Source organism: Sminthopsis crassicaudata, chromosome 3, assembly GCF_048593235.1.
Source record: "Sminthopsis crassicaudata isolate SCR6 chromosome 3, ASM4859323v1, whole genome shotgun sequence".
NCBI lineage: Eukaryota > Metazoa > Chordata > Mammalia > Dasyuromorphia > Dasyuridae > Sminthopsis > Sminthopsis crassicaudata.
In genome coordinates this window covers 333,819,182-333,840,016 of record NC_133619.1, presented here as the reverse complement: position 1 = coordinate 333,840,016, position 20,835 = coordinate 333,819,182, and the positions used below count along the sequence as shown (strand labels likewise).

Below are 20,835 nucleotides of genomic sequence, written 5' to 3'. Positions count from 1 at the left end.
AGGTTGGAAATCCTGGTTCTACAGGATCTGAGAACAGTCATATTGTCCTGGAGCCATGGGCTTGTGGGGCACCTCTCAGGCCCTGAAAACTGATTGTGTTGCTACCCCCTCCCCCCTTCCTTCCTACTTGTGATTTATGTATACAAGCTTAGCCTTCATCCAGCAAGCTCTCCACAGAAGTTCAAAGGTCAGAAGACCCATTACCCTCTCTGAAAGTAATTAATTAAACCATATTTCCTGGCACTCTTATCTGTTGTCTACTTGATGCACTTCCAGCAATTCCCAGTTTAGAAATCAGTCCTTCCTGGATTATATTTAAAATTCCATTAACAGTCCCAATGGAGAGCTTCTCTCTGCTGTCTGGCACATATTCTATGTGTACCTGCTCTGAGTTCTGTCAATGACTTGGACAAATCAGTTTCGTTGCCACATTTGTGGCTCACATTTGTGTGTGTGTGGGTACATTTCTCCATTAAGGAACATCTGTCAGAAGTTTAACTTGGACATGAAAATTCTTTGTTATGTGCCAAGTACTGCGTTAAGTGCCAGGGACATAAGCAGAAAAATGGACAGTTCTTGCTTTCCAGGAACTCGCTCTAACTGGAGGAAATAGAGGACAGAATTAGAGCAGACGGTGACATCTGAGGATCTGAGGAAGTAATGGCAAGCAATGTGTAGTGGTCTTCCCTCGTACTGGATGGTTGACAACAACCCATTCCCCCAATTGGGCTGTGGAGGCACTTGGTTGAAATTAATTTAATTATATACCTCTAAGCTATTTCTTCCTACTTGTCCTGTCCATCTCTTCTGTTATAAGCCAAATATAGATTAGACACTTTAGCTTCATCAAAGCAAATACATTTCACTGCAGAAGATTTCATTTCAGAGATGATGTTATTGAGATTAAATTTTCTTTTCCTTTTTTTTTGGAGACAAGGGGGGTCACCTCCAAATTGAGATTGTGCATGAGTAGTGTAGTTCCTTAGCTGCAGGAGAGTTTGAGAGGAAGCATAGCTTTCACCAGGAATGAGAAACTGAAGGATTACAGGAAATATACAGGAGGTGGGAACAGTCAATAGCCAAATGTAAGGACACTGCTACCTAGAACTGAAGATAATCATGTGCAATAAAACTTTATTTGATTGAATAAATATCTGATCCATTTAGATATTTATCTAAATAAATATCTAAAATTTATTTTATCTGGTCCATTTAGAAGTGATCTGTCTTTTAGGAAAGAATTTTGAGATTTCTGCAACTGTTCTGCTAACTGGGACTTGGTAAATTTATTTATTCACTCTTCACTTCCAAATCCTGCCTCATGGCTACACATGATATTACGTCCAGTGTTCTGTTCACTATCCCATGCTGCCTTCATTTGATGAGGATGTAACTTTCCTACCTACTTCTCTGGATAGAATGTAAGCTTCTTCAGGGCAGGGATGATTTCATTTTTGTCTTTGTATTTTTTTTTTTTTTTTTTGCAACAAAAGGATTTAATGCATCCTATGATTAATATAACTAGTACAATACAAATAGAGATAGACTAGAGGAAGAGAGAAAAAAGAACACATCACCAATTCAGGGAAGAACCAACTTTTCATTGTCTTTGTATTACTGGTACTAGCTGGCAGTTAAAAAAATACTTGTTGATTTTTGCCAGACTTCAAGATACAATGTTCTTAACTTTATTATACTATTTACACAAATATATTGTATCTAGGCTATATTGTAACACATGTAAAATGTATGGGATTGCCTGTCATCAAGGGGAGGGAGGGGATAATTTGGAAAAATGAATACAAGGGATAATATTATAAAAAAATTACTCATGCATATATATTGTCAAAAAATTATAAATAAAAAAAGGAAAAAAATAAAATAAAAACATTATTATACTAAATGAATTAAAGAGTATATATTAAGCACTTTTTCTCTCTCTCTCTTTCTCTGCACATACACACACATACATATACCCCACACAGATATAAATATATAATATATGTATAATATTATAATTATACACACACACACACACACACACAGAGTAGTGACCAGGGAACACTGTTTGGGGCAGGGAAATCATATTGTCTTCATGTTTCTTTGAAAGTTGGACTTCTTGCTTTAAAAATATTTTTAATCAGAAACCTCCCCCCAAAAAAACTCAGAAACCATCTACCAAACAGAAGAAAACCAGAAACAGAATCTTTAGTAGAGTATATTTATAGGAATGCAATAACACATGAGATGTACATTTTGAAGCTTCATTTGCAGCTTGTAACATTGACTGTTTTTAATCATAAACATGACATCAGATCACCACTTTACAACATGACACATGAGGGATCTGACTTAGAAATAAAATATTTACAACCTACCTTTACAAAACGACATTGTATGTATACAAAATTAAAAAAAAAAAATTACCATAAAACAGAAGATACACTTAAGGCAGACCAGCAAGACACTGAAATAATTAAGGCTGTGGAATTCTTTTGCACCTTGAAAATATTGAGCTATTGATCAATACTGTGGAGTGGCATTTTTTTCATTGTTGTTTTTCCTCTTTTTTTTTCGTTGATTTTTAACAAAGTCTAATGTGATTGAGTGTACTTCTATGCCTCTGAATTATGGTCCATATGGAGAAACTTGCCCACATATTAGCCCCTTATATGTATGGCCAGAAGGGCCCACCTCAAGTTCCCAGAACCAATTTGAGTCATTCACTGAAGGGTCTGAAGATAAAGAATAAGATTTGTGATTTTACCAGAGGAAAGAGGGAAATCACAGCGCCAAAATTCCCTCCACAAACACAAGCACTACTCCTCCTTGATTTCCATGAGTAGTTTAAAGAATTGCCTGAAGTACAGAAAAGCTCAGGGTCATACAGCTAATTAAGTGTTGGAGGACGGATTTGAATCCAGGTCTCCTTGACTACTCTAAGCTGCCACTATGTGCTTGTAAAAGGAGTTATTAATAATTCAAATGCAAAGTTATTTTTGACCCAGATCAGCAGAACAAACTAAACAAAAAGTCAGTGGGATGTCTTAAGTTTGGGGTCCTTTGCTTTGATGTCTTTGAAAAGTAAAGAACTAGCTCCCACTGGAGCAGAAGTTGTTGGTTCTGTTTAGCTCTAATCAGTTTTAATAGTTTTAAATAGCTGGAAATGATTTTCCAATTTCGAATATTGCCCAATCTGGACATTTTTATGTCAAGAATCACAGAATTATAGCTTTTTTGAGGTAAAAGAAACTCTAGAGAGTTCATCTAGCTCAACCCCCCCTTTTTTTTTTTTCATACTGTAAAACTTAGACCTTGAGAGATGAAATGACCTCTCTGTAAAGTGATGATGATAATAATAGCTTATGTTTCTATAGGGCATTTACATACATGATCTCATTTATCTTCACTACCACCCTATGAAGTAGATCAGTACCAGTATCATTATCCCCTTTTTATAGATGATGAAACTTGGGTCTGGGGGCTGCATGTGGGACTAGGACTAGAAGCCAGGTTGTCTGACTAAAAGTCACCATTACATCACATTGCCTCTTGTTATGTTTCTCTGATATATTCTGCATATGGACTATAAGATAGACATAGACATCATACACTATATGTGCATGCAGATACAGATCAGTCTTTTTTCACCTATTTGTCCTTAAATCAATACCTTCCCTTAGAGATTGGCTCTCATTCTGAAAGAAATGTGTTCAAGGTTGCCACATCTCCCACATTTATTCTACCTTCCATTCATTTTTTTTCCCCCTTCAAGAGAGCAGACTGAACTGTTCAGCAGATATTGAAGTCAAAGCACCAGGGTCAAAAAACAAAAATTAAAAAAAATTATGAGACACAGAGATGAGAGATATGGCTTAAGTTTAGTGAGATGTTGGTTTTGCTAGCTTCATGTTCAAAGACCACAATGACAGCACAGAATTAGCCTTCTGATAGATGGCATGGTAACAGTCACCATAGCATTCCAAAATGTGAATCTATTACTGATGGCAGTATCGATCAATTAGTCAGTCAAGGATTTGCTGAGTGCCAACATGCCCTGCTAGTACCAGGCTAGTTGTATACATTCAGCCTCATGATATGGGATTCTCTTTATTTATTTAATTTATCTCTCTTTCCATTCACTCCATCCCGTCATCTTCCCTTCCTACCTACCCACACTTTGCAAAATCATGGCTTTCTGATAGAGTGGAAAGAATGAACCCCAAATGGGAACATGATCAAGACTCTCATTTTCTAAATCTACCAGTGAGCAAATTGGCAGGAAAACTGAATCAGTCGAATGGTTCAGTGTCAGTATGTCCCTTGTAGAATGGTTCCTCATAGGAGCCATTATACTGGTCTTTGAGGACTGAAAGTTATCTTAAAATGATTGCTTTTTGTCCTCCTCTAGCTTCTAAGTTTGTTAAAAGTGAGGAAGAAACTTAATCATATCACAGAAAACATGGCCAGTTTTTTTCTATGTTCCTGTATAGATTTCTCACACTTAAAACAAAAATAAAAACAAAAAACCCCCAAAAACAACCTTTAAAAAAGTCAGATATTTATGCCCAGATTCCAAGTTCTCTGGGAAAAATTTATTCACAATATCAATTAATGAAACAAATGAAGATCTCATAGTACTTAAAGACAAGTATTAATATAGTTCTTTCTTTTTTTGGTGCATATGTGAATGTCAGGGGCATCTCCCCTGTCCCCTCTCCATGGTTTTATTTACAATTTTTAAATGGTCCCTAGATTTTTTTTTTTTAGAAAACTAAGGGAAATCCTAACACAGCTTTACAAATAAATACAAAAAACTGATAAGCCTACAAATATGTTTGCCTATCCCAGACTCCTTGTAGGAGTTCATATCTAGGGAGTGGAATGAATGGTGTTCACACTCCTTCCCACTCACCCAAGCATCAGTCATCATTCACCCTGAGTGAGTGGTTGTTGGCAGTGCCACCCAGCCAGTAGGGCAGCTGGAGTCATAATTTCTCTCCCCTTATTTGCAGGGGCTTTTGATTGCAGAAATGGAGCAAAGGTTTTTGTAAACACACAGAAATCACCACTAATTTCTCATTTATAACACCTTTGTTCCCACAGGGCCTTGAGGACCCAAATTTGGGGTCCTTCCAGTCAGTGAGGAGCCAGAATGACTAGCAAATATACACAGTTTTAGGCCACAGAAAATTGTTTTTTAATAGGTTACTCTCAAAAGCCCTCAAAAGGGCTGATGCCTCTAGAGATACAAGGGAAGATTCCCAATGTCTGATGCATTTCTGTAGAAGAAACTAGAGGAACATCGTTCTTCCCGCTGAAAGCCCAACCCCAACAATATCTACCCTCTACACCTGTACCCTTGATTTATCAGGGATGTTAGTTACCAGTGAAACACAAGAGAAGTTCTGTAAAACTTGGTAACATGGTATTTTGCAATCATTCAGTCAGTAAGGTATGGAAAGTAGAGGGTGGGAGAGGAATCCAGCATATCAATAAAACAAAAATCCTAAGAAGAAACGGGGCTGGTTGAGGTTGGATTTTATTCACTAGGGCATCTCCCCTACCCATCTTTCCAGGCAGTGGATTTTTTAAAATAATGATTTGGTCCAAAAAAGACCAAGTAATAGTAAGGTAAGAAGCATGTAATATTTTCATCTATGAATCTTGCAGGAGAATCCAGACTCATAAGCTGGCAAATGATACCCTAAAGAGTTGAATATTGGAAAAACTGGAATTTTAAGAAGTTTGTTTAAAATGGGCAACAAAATAGTCAACATTGGCAGTGTGTAGCACTTTATCCAAAGTCTGTTTCAGATATGATTAACTGGTACAATCCTAAAGAGATTCAATGAGCTATAACCCCCTTCCCACCTCTATTTTGCCCATGGGCTACATTCAGGCCAGAAGGATTCTATGACATATTTTACAGAGAAGGAAGAAGTCAAGATTCACACTAAAATGAGAAAACGTGGAATTCCTGGCTCTGCTCTGGGCTCAAATTTCCCATCCTTTTTCTTCTGTTGAGAAAAGCAAGAAAAGCAAGGCCCGTGTATCAAAAATTCAGAAAAGCTAAAAATGACAGTTTTCAGCATTTCCCATCCTCCCCTCTGAAAGGCACAACTGTTTTAAAGTAGACCACAAAGCACCAAAGTCAACATTTCTCCTTCCCCTTCTTATACTCCCTCCCTTCTTCTATATTGTTTTGTGACTTTGAGAAATCCAAAATCCACCCTCTCCCCACCCTCCTATTCCCACAATTCACTCTCAACTTTTCTCATGCATTTTAAGAGGCTGTTTAGGCTCTAATTTAAAACCAGATTGGAAGGGACAAATCATTCCAAATTAATTTATATTATCTTTACCTTTCTTCCTAATACTTAACCCTCTTTATGCTTATCCTAATAAAAGAAACCCTACCCAATGAGCATAAAGCCACTTTGGACAATATTGGCTTAATAAAGAATTTGAGTAGCCTATATAAATGGGATAGTTTTATTGGCCACGCCCAATAAACTTATTTTTAAGGCCTACTACAATTTTAGCAGAAGTGAAAATTTTCCTCCTTCCCTAGGAATTCTGTAAATTATCTTTGGTTCAGGACAGACACAGCGAGGTCTTCATTAGTCTGAATGATAAATCCAGTGAAGTAATCACATGTATTGGAATTCATGCTCTTTGAAGTTGTATGATAATTGGTTCTAGCTATGCAAAGAAATGGTCTCAAATGCTTTTTATTTCTTTTACCATAAATGACTGCTACATGATACACCAAATTCTATTTTCCATTTACCCAATTTTGAAAAAGAAAATTATTTAATAGGTCTAAGATTCCATGGTTTTGGTTCTTATTTAAGCACTAATTTGGAGAATTCTTGGAATTAAGCTAGACCATATAGTCTAGAAGGGCAGAGAATTATGTATATGATGATTCTCACTGTTAAGGAATTCTCTGGCTAAATTAAATGAGTAATTCCTCACTTTCCCTTGTGGCCTCTGATATACATGTATATATATATATATATATATATATATATGTATATATATATGCACATACATACATATATATACATATATATGTATATATACATAAATATATGCATATGTATGCACATATACATACATATACATTTTTATTCTGACATCAGTAATTATGCTTTGGCTCTAATTAACAACACCCAATGAGACCATCAAAAATATCTTTTCATAGGACCATCGATTTAGAGCTAGAAGGTTATCTAGTTCAATCTGATCATTTTACAGATGAAGAAACTGAGACGCAAGAGGTTTAGTGCCTTGTCTAACATTTTACAGGGAGTAAATGACAGAGCTGGGGATTTGAACTCAGTTCCTTTGGCTTCAAATCTATTGTTTTTTTCCCACCATACCATGCTTTCATCTGAACATTTCCAGTCATTTATTCTAAGACCAGTCTAAGCAACTTCACTTGTGGGTCATCACAAAACTGATGAAACAGAAGCCCTTACTGTAGCTAATATATTACAAATGGCTACTTCTCTTCCACATTGCCTCCCCAACTCCATTCTTTGGCCATTATCCCCAACCTGCATTTCTCCTAGTCTAGGCTCTACTTTTTATAGACCAAAACTCAGCTGTGTTTTGCCTGGCCATGATAACTCTGTTGATATTCAAGAGAGCTGTTCAGACCATCTGTCTAGGTAGAAAGAATGGACAAACCAAATGGTGTAGCATCTTTTGAAAATTAAATGATTCTACAACAGTGAAAAACAAGTCATGAAACCTTCCCTCTGCAAAATAGATCCTAGGCTAGGGTCCATCATATGTTTTATATTGATTTTTTTTTTTTTTTACTATGGAAGTCTTAGGAATTTAGATGATTTTTTTTTTTTAAATCACAAATTGTGTGTGTTTTTGTTTGAATGGAGCATACAGAGAGCAATTCAATAGTCTCCAAGGCATCTGAATAGGTAACCCAAGGCCATTCACAAGCTAGAAAACAAATACAGTCAGAGTCGGTTTACACATATTTGGTTAATCCCGAAAATACTAAGTGCTACCTAGTCTTATTGCTTGTACTTACTACTAATTTATTAATACATAAACTCGAGGAGATTTTAGGGATGATGTGGAGATGGGAAAAGGTAGATGATGAAGTTGCCTTTTAATACTGTGAAAAATATTTAGTGAGCTATTACTAATTCTACATTTCCACTGTGAGATGAAAGGTTTCTGGACATTATCTTAATTCAGGTTTGAGTTTCAATATTTTTTCCCCACCCAAACATGCAGAGGGATGCTGGGGAACCATTCCCAAATGATCTGCTTGCACTCTCTGTACTGCAGGATTTGGATCCTTCCTGTTGGAAGAGAGAAGGAATTCTGGGAAATCTTATTTGGGTAGATAATTCAGTTAGGCTTAAAAATGTCAGATGTATGATAGTACATTTTAAAAGACATCCTGGAAAGTATGGGTAAGATCTTATATAAAGTTAGAATAAAAATACTCAGTTTTTAGCACTTTTTGCTTCTACCAAAGAAGAAAGGGAAATTAGTAATATAGCCTTATTTTGAGGCAGCGTCCTCTAGTCTAGAGAGCAACATCAAACTTCAAATTGGTTTGGGGAGTTCAAAGAAATGCCTACCTAAGGATTAACATCTGCTGCAGTCCCAAGGAAAACAATGCTCCTTTTGGATAATCTATGGGACTTTGTTTCATGGCTTCAAAATGAAATGTCTCCTTGATGTCCTTCAGTCTGATTTTCAAGTGATGTTAGGAGAAGTTTTTTCAGGAGAAGGCAGATTCCAGCTCCCTAAAATGAGTGTCCCACAAAAAACTGGTTTTGATAGCATTTGGAAATCCAGGAACCAAAAGAGAGAGCATTCTCACTCATTTCCACAGGAATTTTGCTTTTTCCAGGTCTTTTGAAGAGAGATAGATGGCTGCTTTATCCTAGTAGACACATATCAGTGATGTTAGCAGAGATAGAGATACAAGGGAAGATTCCCAATGTCTGATGCATTTCTGTAGAAGAAACCAGAATTCTGCTCCCTCGAGGTTAAGAACTGTAAGAAAGGTTTCTAATGGCCCCATCAAATGAACATATTATATTCATGGACCTATTTCAAAGTCAGGTGGAGGCATAAAAATAGATCCCTGGATTTGCTCATTATCCATGAATGGATGTGCAAAATTTAAATTCCATGCTAGCCTAGCTCTCCAGCAGATTTCTCTACCAGATAATTTCTGAGCTGTCAATGAAACAGGAGAATTTATAGACACAATTCAGTGTTCAAATTATCAAATAAACCTTCGGCTGGAAGCAAAGTCAGGAGTTACTCATAGAGATACAGGAAAAAAGGGGTAACATCAATTCCTCCAGTTTTGGTAAAAGATTTTCTGTACAAGGTTTTATAAAATACTTTTAAAAAATCCATCATCTAATTGTGCTTAAGTCAAAACGACTTACTGCTCCTAGAAATAACTGTTTTAACTCTAGCACAGAAAGGTACTGGTGATTGATTTTAAAGCTATATCTATTTTACGTACATATATACACATATATCATAAAACTCTGGAACCTGGGTGGGATATTTTCTACTGTATGCTCACTTATATTTGTCTTAAGAGTTATATCTAAGATCCTAAATTGGAGCAGTTGATAGATGGGCTGCCTCTATTACACAGAATTCTGTGGTGGTTTTTGAAGATTTCAATAGAGAATGCTTTTCAGTTCTGTATTAGCTCATGAGCATGAACTTCAGTTGACTGTACTTAAGACTCCACTGGGAAATCATGATTTTTTTGACCTAAGTCCACCTGAAAGTAGCCAAGCAGGCCCTTTTCTACCCTCACTCTATTTTCCACAATCCCAACACTTAGCTTATTCCCTGCCTTTGCAGAATAACCTTATAAAGAGGGTAATTAGCCCACTATCAGAAAACTCCTAGGTTCAGGGTGGGTTTTACTGTTTAGACACTGAATAACCACTGGAAAAAGGTGCATGAGGTACATCACATAATCTGGGGAACTTCAGGAAGTCAAATGATTTAACACAGAACTATTTACAGCCCCACAACGGCTCATTTTTGCTCACACTGTGCATCCCAGTCAAGCCTCAAGGGCAAGGAGCAGGCTTAAGTCCCCTGGTTCATCCGACTGACAATGAAGCTCTTGACATTGGGAACAGGGCGAACATCATTTTGGTGCTTCCGGCGTTCTATGAAGCAGGCTAGTCGTGAGGTATCCAGGGGGATTTTGGAGTAGCTGCCATTATGGGGCTGCAGCCAAGGATGTTGTAGGCAGGTGGCTGCCGTGGGCCTCCGCCGGAAGTCTTCTTGTAACATCACATTGATGAAATCCCTTGCCGTGTTGCTGACCCCACAGAAGTACTCATGAGGAAAGCTGAAGTCCACCCTACAGACGTTGATACATGTCTCCTCCTTGCTCTCATCCAGAAAAGGGGAGACCCCACTCAACATGACATAGGTCAAGACCCCGATGCTCCAGATATCTGTGCCCAAAGACACAGGGATGCCCTGGATCACCTCTGGGGCAGCAAACTCGGGATTCCCCAGCAAATGGTGGATGTGGAAATGACCTGAGATCTGGACAGCATCCTCCAAATCAATGAGCTTCACTCGAGGCACTGGGATCCGTAAATCAATGAGCAGGTTTTCTGGCTGTAGAGCAATAAGAGAGAGTGACTGAAGGAGAAAATTTTGCTTTTCTGATTGGAATATCTAACATTTATATGTGACTTTAGAGCTTTCCAAGTGCTCTCTTATTTGAGCTAGCAACAACCTTCCCCATTTTACAGATGCTAAACCTGAGTTTGAAGAAGTTAAGTGACTTGCCCAGGGTCACACAGCTAAATGTCTGAGGCCAAATTTGAACTTGGGAAGATGACATCTGATTAATTGCATTAGGCTTTCTGAACCTCAATTTCTTCATCTGTAAAATATAGGCATTGAACTTCTAATTCTAACCTCCTATAATATTATACTTCAAAATAATTTTTTTAATTATATAGAAACTGATCTTAGTTGTCTAGAAAAGAAACTGGTAGAATGTAAACTCCTTGAGGGCAGGGATTGCCTTTTGTCTCTTTTTTACATCCCCAGCACTTGCATAATGCTGTCCCTAGTCTTAAGATTCATTGGAATTTTGATCCTTCTAAACAAATCAAGATGTAATTACATTAGTTAAGGATAATGGCTAAACAAATTGGATTTGATATCTTTTCTTTTCTTCTTCTTCTTCTTTTTTTTTTTTTTTTTTTGGCCCTAATAGTGGATGGGGAGCTGATCTCAGAGACAGGAGGATCTAGGTTCTACCTCTGAAACACGCTAGGTATGTGACTCTCAGAATACCTGAACTCTAGGCCAATGGTGTCAGACTCGAATAAAAATGGGGACCACAAAATTGTATATAAGGATCCCTTTGTATTGATTTAGTTTGTTTTATTAAATATTTCTTAATTGTATTTTAAACTGGTTCTGCCACTCTAGAATGTGATGGGTACATGAGCCTCTGCTCTAGTTAATTCTCTAAAATGATAACTTACAGAGGAAGTATTTCCCTGTCTTGATAGAGGAGAATTACCCCATCTGTATCAATGATACCATAGTGCCAGCCCCCTCTCATATTTCCTGTTACCTTGATGTCCAAATGAGCAACCCTGCAATTGTGTAGATACTGTAAGGCTTCCATGGTATCTCGGATGTAGAAAGCAACTTTTTCTTCCATGAGTTCATCATGATTCATAAGATAGTCCAAGAGTCGGCCATCATCCATCCTATAAAGATAAAACAAGAAAAAAAAAGTTTAAAAACAAACTCCATCAAGATCGGCCTGTAAAATTATTTAATTTTGATACAGATGTGTTTCAGCTAAAGATTCATTTCAGGATCTGAAGCTGGGGAAGGTTTTGGGGGGGGATGCTCATGAATTTACATTTAATATGAAGTCAACAATAAAAAAGGGCAACTAGTTGGCACAGTGGATAGAAAGCTGGGCCTGGAGTCAGGAACTCATGTTCCTGAATTCAAATCAATCTCAAATATTCATTAGCTGGGTGGTCCTGGGCAAGTCACTTAGCCCTTTGCCTCAGTTTCCTCATCTGCAAAATGAGCTGGAGAAAGAAATAACTAACTACTCTGGTCTCTTTGCCAAAGAAAACCCCAAATAGAGTCAGAAGAAATCTGTCATGACTAAAAAAAATACCTGAACTACTACAAAAAGAAGTTTTGCATTCACACTCTTTGAGTCAGTGTTGTGTAGTAGGTTCCAAACCTGCCTCTGACATATGCTGGCTAAGTGTTAACCACTAACTAGGCAGATATCTGTTGATCTGATTAGTAAGAGCAGAAGCAGAGTTTTCTCCCCTAGGAGAATTTCAGTTACTATTCTTATTAATATTTTAGCATATTACAGTGTCTTCCATGATGAAATCTGTAAAATCTTTTGTTTTGTTAATTGCTTTCACTTTTTTTTTTCCAGAAGAAATGGCCTCAGTGTCTTTAAAAAGTAAGTTTGCAAAATAGAGGAATCATTCATTCACTACTGTCCCTTTAAGTTGTGCCTGAACATAATTATATGGACTTTGAAAGTGATCCATTCCAGCATACTCTGGATTTCAATGTGAGGTATGTAATCAATTAATCAAATATTAAGCACCTACTATATGTCACCCCTGTGAGATACAAAAAGAGGCAAAAGGCAATCCCTACTCTCAAGTTTATAATCTAAGGAAGGAAACAACATACAAACAAATATATGCAAAGCAAGCAATAAATAGGATAAAGCAAGGATAAATAGGAAGTAATTGACTGAGAGAAGGCCTTAGAATTAAGGGAATGCTTCCTGTAGAAGGTAGGATTTTAGTTTGGACTTAGAGGGAGTCAGGGAGATCAATAGAGCAGAGGGAGAGAACTCCAGGCATCGGAGGAATCCCTAAAAACGTGCTTCCGTGCTGCCTAGAAGTAAAAACCTGCTCTTAGTCATTCCCATGAAATCAGATTCCTAATGCAGCTATTTGCTCTGTACTTGTGGGTTCTACTTAGATTTGCCAAGAGGTGTATCCGAGTGAAATTGAGGAAAGACACACATTTTTCACCAGCATGCCATGAGCATAGACGAGGCTGGAGATTTTTTCCATTTTTTTCTCTTTGTATCCCTAGCACCCAGGACAGGCCCTGGCATTCAGTAGGCACTTAATAAATGCTTGTTAAAGTATTTATTTTCACATCTACATTGCCATTTTATCTCCACCAGAGGTCACTATTTCTTGTTTTTGGGGTTGTTTTTTTTTTGCTTTCATTTTGCTTTTGTACTGATCCTTGAATAGCACCTAGAAAGTTGCATCAGGGGCAAGGGGAGGGGAGACATTATAGACACAAGAAAGCTGTGCCCTGTAATTAATGACTCACCATCCCCAGTCTACAGTATTATAGATTCTCACATACCAAAGTGGTTTTGTGGAAAGACTATTTTATTAGTAGACCTGCTTTCTGTCCACAGCTCTGCCACAAACTAGCTGTTGGAACCTGGAAAATTTACTTCTCTCTCCTGGCCTGTAAAATGAGGTTGGTCTAAATGAGAACTAAAGTCCCCTTCTACCTTTATCATACTATAAATCTAAGTCTCTTTTAGTTAGAAAATTCTGACTCTCCATGAATTAAGTAATTGAGTAATTGGGATCCATTCCTCTAAGAGTACTAGGCATACAGGTTGAAACAATGGCAGATGGAGTAATAATCCTGGAGTTCGGAAGACCTGAGGTCAAAGATGGCGTCAGACTTTTCCTACTTATGTGATTCTCTTAGTTTCTTCAAGTATAAAATGGGGATAATAATGGGATCTTCCTTATAGGACTGTCGTAAAGATCAACTAATGTAATATTTATAAAGTACTGTCACAAAATAGGCATGTAACAAGTGTTTGTTCCCTTCCCTTTCCTTTGTGTCTTATGCTATTTCTATAATAGACAATACATGGTGGGTGAAATATAATACTATAATGCTTGATAGCCTTATTACTTATTGATTCCCTCTGTGGAAATGTATTTAGGAAAACCTTAAACATTAGTCAAGTAATAAATATTTGCTGATTGATTACTTGGAAGAAGAAATAAGATAAACCTAAAGTCAGTCAATTTCATGCCAACAAACACCTTCATTCAAGGTCTCAAGAAGTCTACACATGGCATCCAACCTAGAAATGGCGGACAATTCTATCTGGCACTTCTAGGCTCTGAACATAGACCACTGGAGATAGTTTCTCCCCTATAAATAATAGAGATATAGAATATCTAAAGGTGGCAGCAAGTCACAGCAGAAGAACCTGAACTATTTGACCAGTGACTAAACTATCACATTTAGGTTAATTGCTAATGAGGATATTAGTCAAAACACATGGGTATATTCTGGGGATGATTCACATGAATGATGGAAGGTATAAAACGTTTACTGCATGCAAAGACATTATGTAAGAGCAATATATAATAAATATGAACATATTTTACATGATCATTATATATAATATCAGGTGTAATTTTCAGAGAATTAAAATTTCAACCTGAGAATAGGAGGTTGAGAAATGTGGTAGGTGGTAGGACATATTCCTTATTCCTATTTACCCTATCTTTTGAATAACTGGCAAAAATAAAGTATGTATAATTCAAGGCATTAGGACTGGTACCTAGGAGACACCAAGTGAAAGAAAAAGCATTTATTAAGTACCCACTGAGTACTAAACAGTGCAGAATGCAAAAAAAATAAGCAAGACAGTGTCAGATCTCAAGGAGCTCAAACTAATTGTGGGACATACAAGTTTGGTTACAGAGCAGCTGGAAAAAGGAAGATCCCATGTGGCAAGAACAATGGAAATCCGGGAAAGAAGAAGGACTCTTGAGATTTTGCTAAGGGAGGTAGCAGAGAAAGATGTTAGTCTATGAAACTAGTGGATAGGCTGGCTGAGCCATGGAACACAGAAACACTAAAATGAGAGACTGAAAGTCAAAAGAGAAAGAGAATTTTTAAAAAGTCTTCACTTCAATAGTTAGGGAATAGCAAGTCAAGACAGGGTCTGTGGGAGAAAGAGCTTTTACCATAGGAGTCCTCCTATTTAAGACTATCATAATTCAGAAAAATATATATGTATACATATATACACGCATATACATGTATGTCTTCTTTGACACTACCATCTCTAATGTAGGTTTTCATTAATTACCTCGAACCCAGATTATTGCAATGGCTGGCTGATGAACCTGACTACTTCTGATCTCTCATTATTTTAATGAATTCTTCATTCAACTACCAAAATGATTTTCCTAAAGTACAGGTCTTACCATGTAGTTAACTCCTGTGTCTCCCTACACTTCTAAGATCCAGATCTGTTCCAGATTTAAATCTCTGATTCTATGATCTTTGTATTTGCGAGTAGGGAATCAGTCTCGTATTCCAGGGAAGACCATGAATATACTATTTCCCAGGTTTCTAAGGTGGAAACTATGAAGTAAGAGAATGAGGAAATTCCCTGAGGTGAATCCAAACCCTTTGTGTAATGACTTCCTTTTCATAGCAGGGAACACCTTTGATTATAAGAATGAGATGAGTGGAAAGAGGTAGATATTTTTAGAAGTATCAAAACAGGAAAAACTTCCCCTGTCTTATTAAAAACCAGCTCTACCTACCAGTAACCTGATATAATCATAAATTAAATTTCAGTCAGTATGTTAGCCTGGGTAACAGCTCCTGGCCATCATTACAACAAACTATCAGTACTAGAATCATCAATCTAACAGTCCCTGTGAACAGTTTCAGGCCAGTTTCTATCCCTTTGAAAAATTTCATCTCATCAAAAAAGTGTTTCCTGTATATTGTTATATTTAGAAGAGAAAATTTATTGTGTTTATAGGAATCAGAAGAAGCATCACTATAGCTGTCTGAGAGTATATCCCAAAACTATATTTTTTTCTTCATCCTCAAGATATGGGATATACTCAAGGCTTTGTCCTAGGCCCTACATTTCTCCTCTATACTCTTTTTCTTGATATCTGCATCAACTCTCATGGATTTAATTATTCTCTCTAGACAGATAACACATATTATATATGTGTATAAATACAAATACATGCACATGCATTTGTAATGCATGTATATATATATGTGTGTGTATACACATATACATATATACCCACATATATGTCTATATGTACACACATTTATTTATACAATATCTTTCTTCTGAATATCATGATGTCCCATATCACCAACTGACAGACATTTCAAATTGGATATTCCATAGCTATCTCAAAACATGTCTAAAACAGACCTTATTATCTTTCTCTAAAAAACTACTTGCTTTTGAACTCTACTATTTCTGTGGAGGGTATCACTGTTTTTTCATTACTTATCTCCTAGTTCACAAACCCAGTCACTCTAAATATCTCACTTTCCTTTACTATTCATTTTTAATCGGTCCTCAGAAGGGGAGGTAGAAGCAACAATTCCAGCTGTAAATCTACAATCCTATAATTTTATGAAGGATTTGATGAAGTAGAGCTAAGGAGAGTATTCCAAGTATGAGGGATGTGTCATAGAGGTAGAAGATGGAATATATTTCTCCTTTCCTTCATTTCTGCAAATATACTAGTTTCTTTCAGAGTTCAACTCAAAAACTACATCCTTTGTTGGTGAGTCATTTTAGTCGTGTCCTACTCTTTATGACACCATTTGGGGTTTTCTTGGCAAAGATACTGGAATGGTTTGCTATTTCCTTCTCCAACTCATTTGACAGATGAGGAAACTAAATTAGGTGACTTGCCTAGGATCATACAGTAAGTGTCTGAGGACAAATTAGAACTCAGGACTTCCTGACTCTTGGCATGTCACTCTATTCACAGTGCCATTTAGCTATCTATAATGTATACTTTTTTTTTTTTTGTTATTCCTCCAGTAGAATTCCAGGAATTATTTCATTTTTGTCTTTGTATGGCAGTGCCTGGTAGTTATGAACACAATAAATGTTTAGTGATTGGTGTTGAATATCAGTAGAACATTTGCATGATGTATTATGAGATGTCAGGGTTCTAGCCTTTGTTTCCTGATCAGCAAAATGAGATTAGTTTAGATGATTTACAGAGTGTATTATACGCTAACATTCTGTGTTTCTAATGAATCTATTTTACTCCTATTTTCCAAGAGAACAATGGAACATTGGCTGTTTGTTCATAGCCTGAGCTGTAAATTTCCCCTTCTTTCCCGAGTTAAGAGGAATGGGAGCTGACTGAATTCCTCCAAACTTTGGAGTAATTTGTCTCACTTTGGGGAGTTAGAATCTACAAGGGAAAAATTGCTTTGGGGGATGGAATGGGAGAATGGGGAGTATTCATTTCTACTCCAGCCCAATTTCTAGGGATGAATGAAAATAATGTAATAATAATCTATGATTGCTAATAGAACTCTGGAGAGATATGGAAGTTTAATCATTTAATCACATAATTAGTAAATATTTTTGAATTCAAGTCCCCTGACCCCAGCGTCAATGCTTTTTTTCATCATCCATATGGGGTCAACAGGCCAGGCAGTGGCCACCTAAATGGACAGAAATGATGTTAGAGAGAGGCTGTTGGTACTCACAGTTCCAATACCAAGATGTACGATGTGGGGGACTCATAGGTATCATGGAGTGTGACATACTGAGGGTGCTGCAAATGCTGAAGGAGGGCAGCTTCATGTGCTGCCTGTTCCTTCTTCTTCATTTTCTTGCTAATGAATTTCACAGCAACATCTTTCCGAGTAGCTTTGTGAATGCACTTCTTCACGATGGAGAACCGACCCCTGGAATCAGATGAAAAAGAGAGTCTTCTGTCAAAATTCACAAACAAACCCCAGATTTTTTTCAGGGATCTGTAATATTAACATGGAAATGCTAATATTTTATTAGAAGTTCAATAAATCTTTTTGTTGATAACCCTTCCCTTCTAGGCTTCCTGGTGTCAGGGAGGTAAGAAGCTAGAATCATAGGATCTTAGAAGTCACTTTAGTCCAATCCCCTAGCTGATTCATGGAGTTTTCTCCACAAAATCCTCTAAAAGTTGTCATCTAGCTTCAGCTTGAATGATTTTTAAATATGGCAACTCATTACCTTAGGAGGCAACCAATTTCGTTTTAGGGCAGTTCTATATTGGGAAATTTCTTTCTTACCTCAATCTATCTGTTTAGTTCTCCTGCACTACATGGACTTCTAGCTGACACTAATTCTTTGAGGATCAAAAAAGAAATAAAATTGGTGTCATTTTACTTTGTCCATTTGTTTGCCATTTTGTCTCTTTTAAGGTTTGATTAGTTAAAAAATAATAATAGCTTTTTATTTTTCAAAATACATGTAAACATGTTGAGCATATGGATTACTTGCTTCAGGAGAGCTAATTGTTAATCTCCTAATTGCTGTAGGAGAGAAGGGGAGGAGAAGGGAGTGAGAAAAAATTTGGAAGACAAGGTTTTGCAATGGTGAATGCTGAAAACTATCCGTGCATATATTTTTAAAATAAAAAGCTTTATTAAAAATGCATGAAAAAAATTTTTAAAAATGCATGCAAAGATAGTTTTCAATATTCACCTTGCAAAACCTTGTCTTCCAAATTTTTCTCCTTACCTCCCCTTCCCTCTCCCCTAGAGAGCAAATAATACAATTTAGGTTAAACATGTGCAGTTCTTCTAAACATATTTCCACTTTTGTCATGCTGCACAAGAAAAATCAGAAAAATTGGGGAAAAATGAGAAAGAAAACAAAATGCAAGCAAACAACAACAAAAAAGGTAAAAATTTTATATAGTGTGATTCCCCACTCAGTCCCCCATAGCCTTCTTTGTGGATGCAGATCTTGTGATTAGCAGACATTCACATACTTTTCCCCTTGAATGAGCATTAATTACTCAGGTTTTTTTTTTTTTTTTTTTAATTTTTGGTCCAGATTTGTGCTTTTCATCAGCATAAGGATCTTCCAGTGTGGAAATAACCTCTACTAACATAGATCAGCAACTCCTTCTTGTTACTCTTAGAGAAAGAACACTAGCTCTGGCATTAGAGGACCAGAGTTCAAATTTCCTTCCTGATAGCTTACTTATTACCTGTGTGAGTTTGGACAAATTACTTAACCTCTCCAAGCCTCAGTTTCCTCATCTGTAAAGTCAGAGCTGGCTTGGATAGCCTCTGAGGCACTTTCTAACTCTATCCTGTGATAGGTTCTATGCATCATGTATGTATCAGAGATGGGCCATTAACCCAATTCTTTCTGCAAATCTTGCTTTTTGTCTACTATATCAGGTTATTTCTTTTTTTTTTCAAACTTTTAAAAAGCTAAAATTTTTTTTTCTTTCTGTGAACATATACATTTATGGGGATTTTCTATTCCAGGAAAGCCCCAGCATGGAAAGTTGCAGTATTTATTACCTTCCAATTTCATTCAGCTCCGTGTAAGCCAAGTCAAAATTTTCCTTCCATGAAATGGTAGCACCATCAGCTGCAGCATCTTTGAAAGAGAGAAAGCACATAGGTGAAGCTGAGAATGTCACAGAAGATGGACATCTCCTGCAGAACCCCACCCCCCAAGATTCTCCTTTCAAAAAATTCTTTAAAAAAAGAATTATATAGTTCAAATTGATCAATGATGGACAGAATCAGCTACACTTAGAGAAGGAAATGAGTGTAAACTGTTTGCATTTTTGTTTTTCTTCCCAGATTGTTTTTACCTTCTGAATCCAATTCTTATTGTGCAACAAGAAATTCGATTCTGCACACATATATTGTATCTAGAATATACTATAACATATTTAATATGTATGGGAATGCCTGCCATCTAGGGGAGAGGGTGGAGGGAAGGAGGGGAAAATTCAGAACCGAAGTGAGTACAAGGGATAATGTTGTAAATGCATATGTATTGTCAAAAAAATTATAATTATAAAAATTTACAAAATTTTAAAAAATAAAAATAAAAAATAATTATTAATTCAATTATCAACAAAAATATTTTAACTTATAATGAACAAAAAAGAGGATTGTATATGAAATTATGAACTTTTGTGCATAACTTTTAAAAAATTATAAGTAGAAATAAAATTGGCCTGGATCTCCCTTTCTCACCCAGCTTGGAAGTTGACCAGATCCTTGCTGCTTGTCATGAAAACTTTGTTTTTGTTTTTGTTTTTTACAATCTGGCCTGGCCAGTTCATGGTTTCTGAGGAAGGGTGGTGATCCTCTCTGCCCCATGGGCTCACCAAACTTTTGCCAGACTCAATGCTGGCACCTTATAGATTTTAGTTTTTAATTTTAATTTTAATTCAGTACTATAGTGATTCATTGGACTTAGTAGGGGGGATTATAAATAAGACCACCAGGACTGCCTTTTTTGTTTGTTCTTTCAGGCCCCAGAATTGAGAAAGGTTTTTCCTATCCTTCTCTGATGTTAGCACTCAAATCTTGAGAATTCAATGAGTCTATCAGTCATGATTTTCTGTATGTGGAAATAGAACATATGTTTGGAGGCATTTTTGGTCTTGGCTTCTACATAATGTAAAAGTAGGTTATGGTCTCTCTCTTTTTTTTTTAAAGCAAAATATTAATAAATAATATATCTTCAGTCTTTTGGATTCAACTGAATTCTACATATATGTTTAATAATGTTCCAAAAGGTAATATGTTTATATCTGATCTTTTTTGGAGGTTTAATCAATTTCTAAAGGGAAAATCAATCCCAAATTAGGAGGAATTCTGGTTCCTTGTGCATTGATTAGGGTGTTAATCAGTGGAATGTTGAAACCAGCTTCAGTCAGCTCAGGATATTCAACT

The 20,835-nt window shown here is 36.6% G+C and overlaps 1 protein-coding gene across 13 annotated transcripts in view; it reads right to left on the bottom strand.

Moving 5' to 3' along the window:
* Positions 1–3,862: 3,862 nt before the first annotated feature.
* The window catches only part of KALRN (kalirin RhoGEF kinase), a 934,437-nt gene continuing 917,464 nt past the window's right edge, over positions 3,863–20,835 (bottom strand). For all 13 annotated transcript variants that reach the window (XM_074301431.1, XM_074301444.1, XM_074301430.1 and 10 more), the window contains 4 exons: positions 19,441–19,519; positions 17,626–17,826; positions 11,639–11,777; positions 3,863–10,662 (listed from right to left, as the gene is read on the bottom strand). In XM_074301431.1, coding sequence (XP_074157532.1) covers positions 10,117–10,662; positions 11,639–11,777; positions 17,626–17,826; positions 19,441–19,519 — 965 coding nt within the window. In that variant the 3' untranslated portion in view covers positions 3,863–10,116. The remainder of the gene's footprint in view (positions 10,663–11,638; positions 11,778–17,625; positions 17,827–19,440; positions 19,520–20,835) is intronic.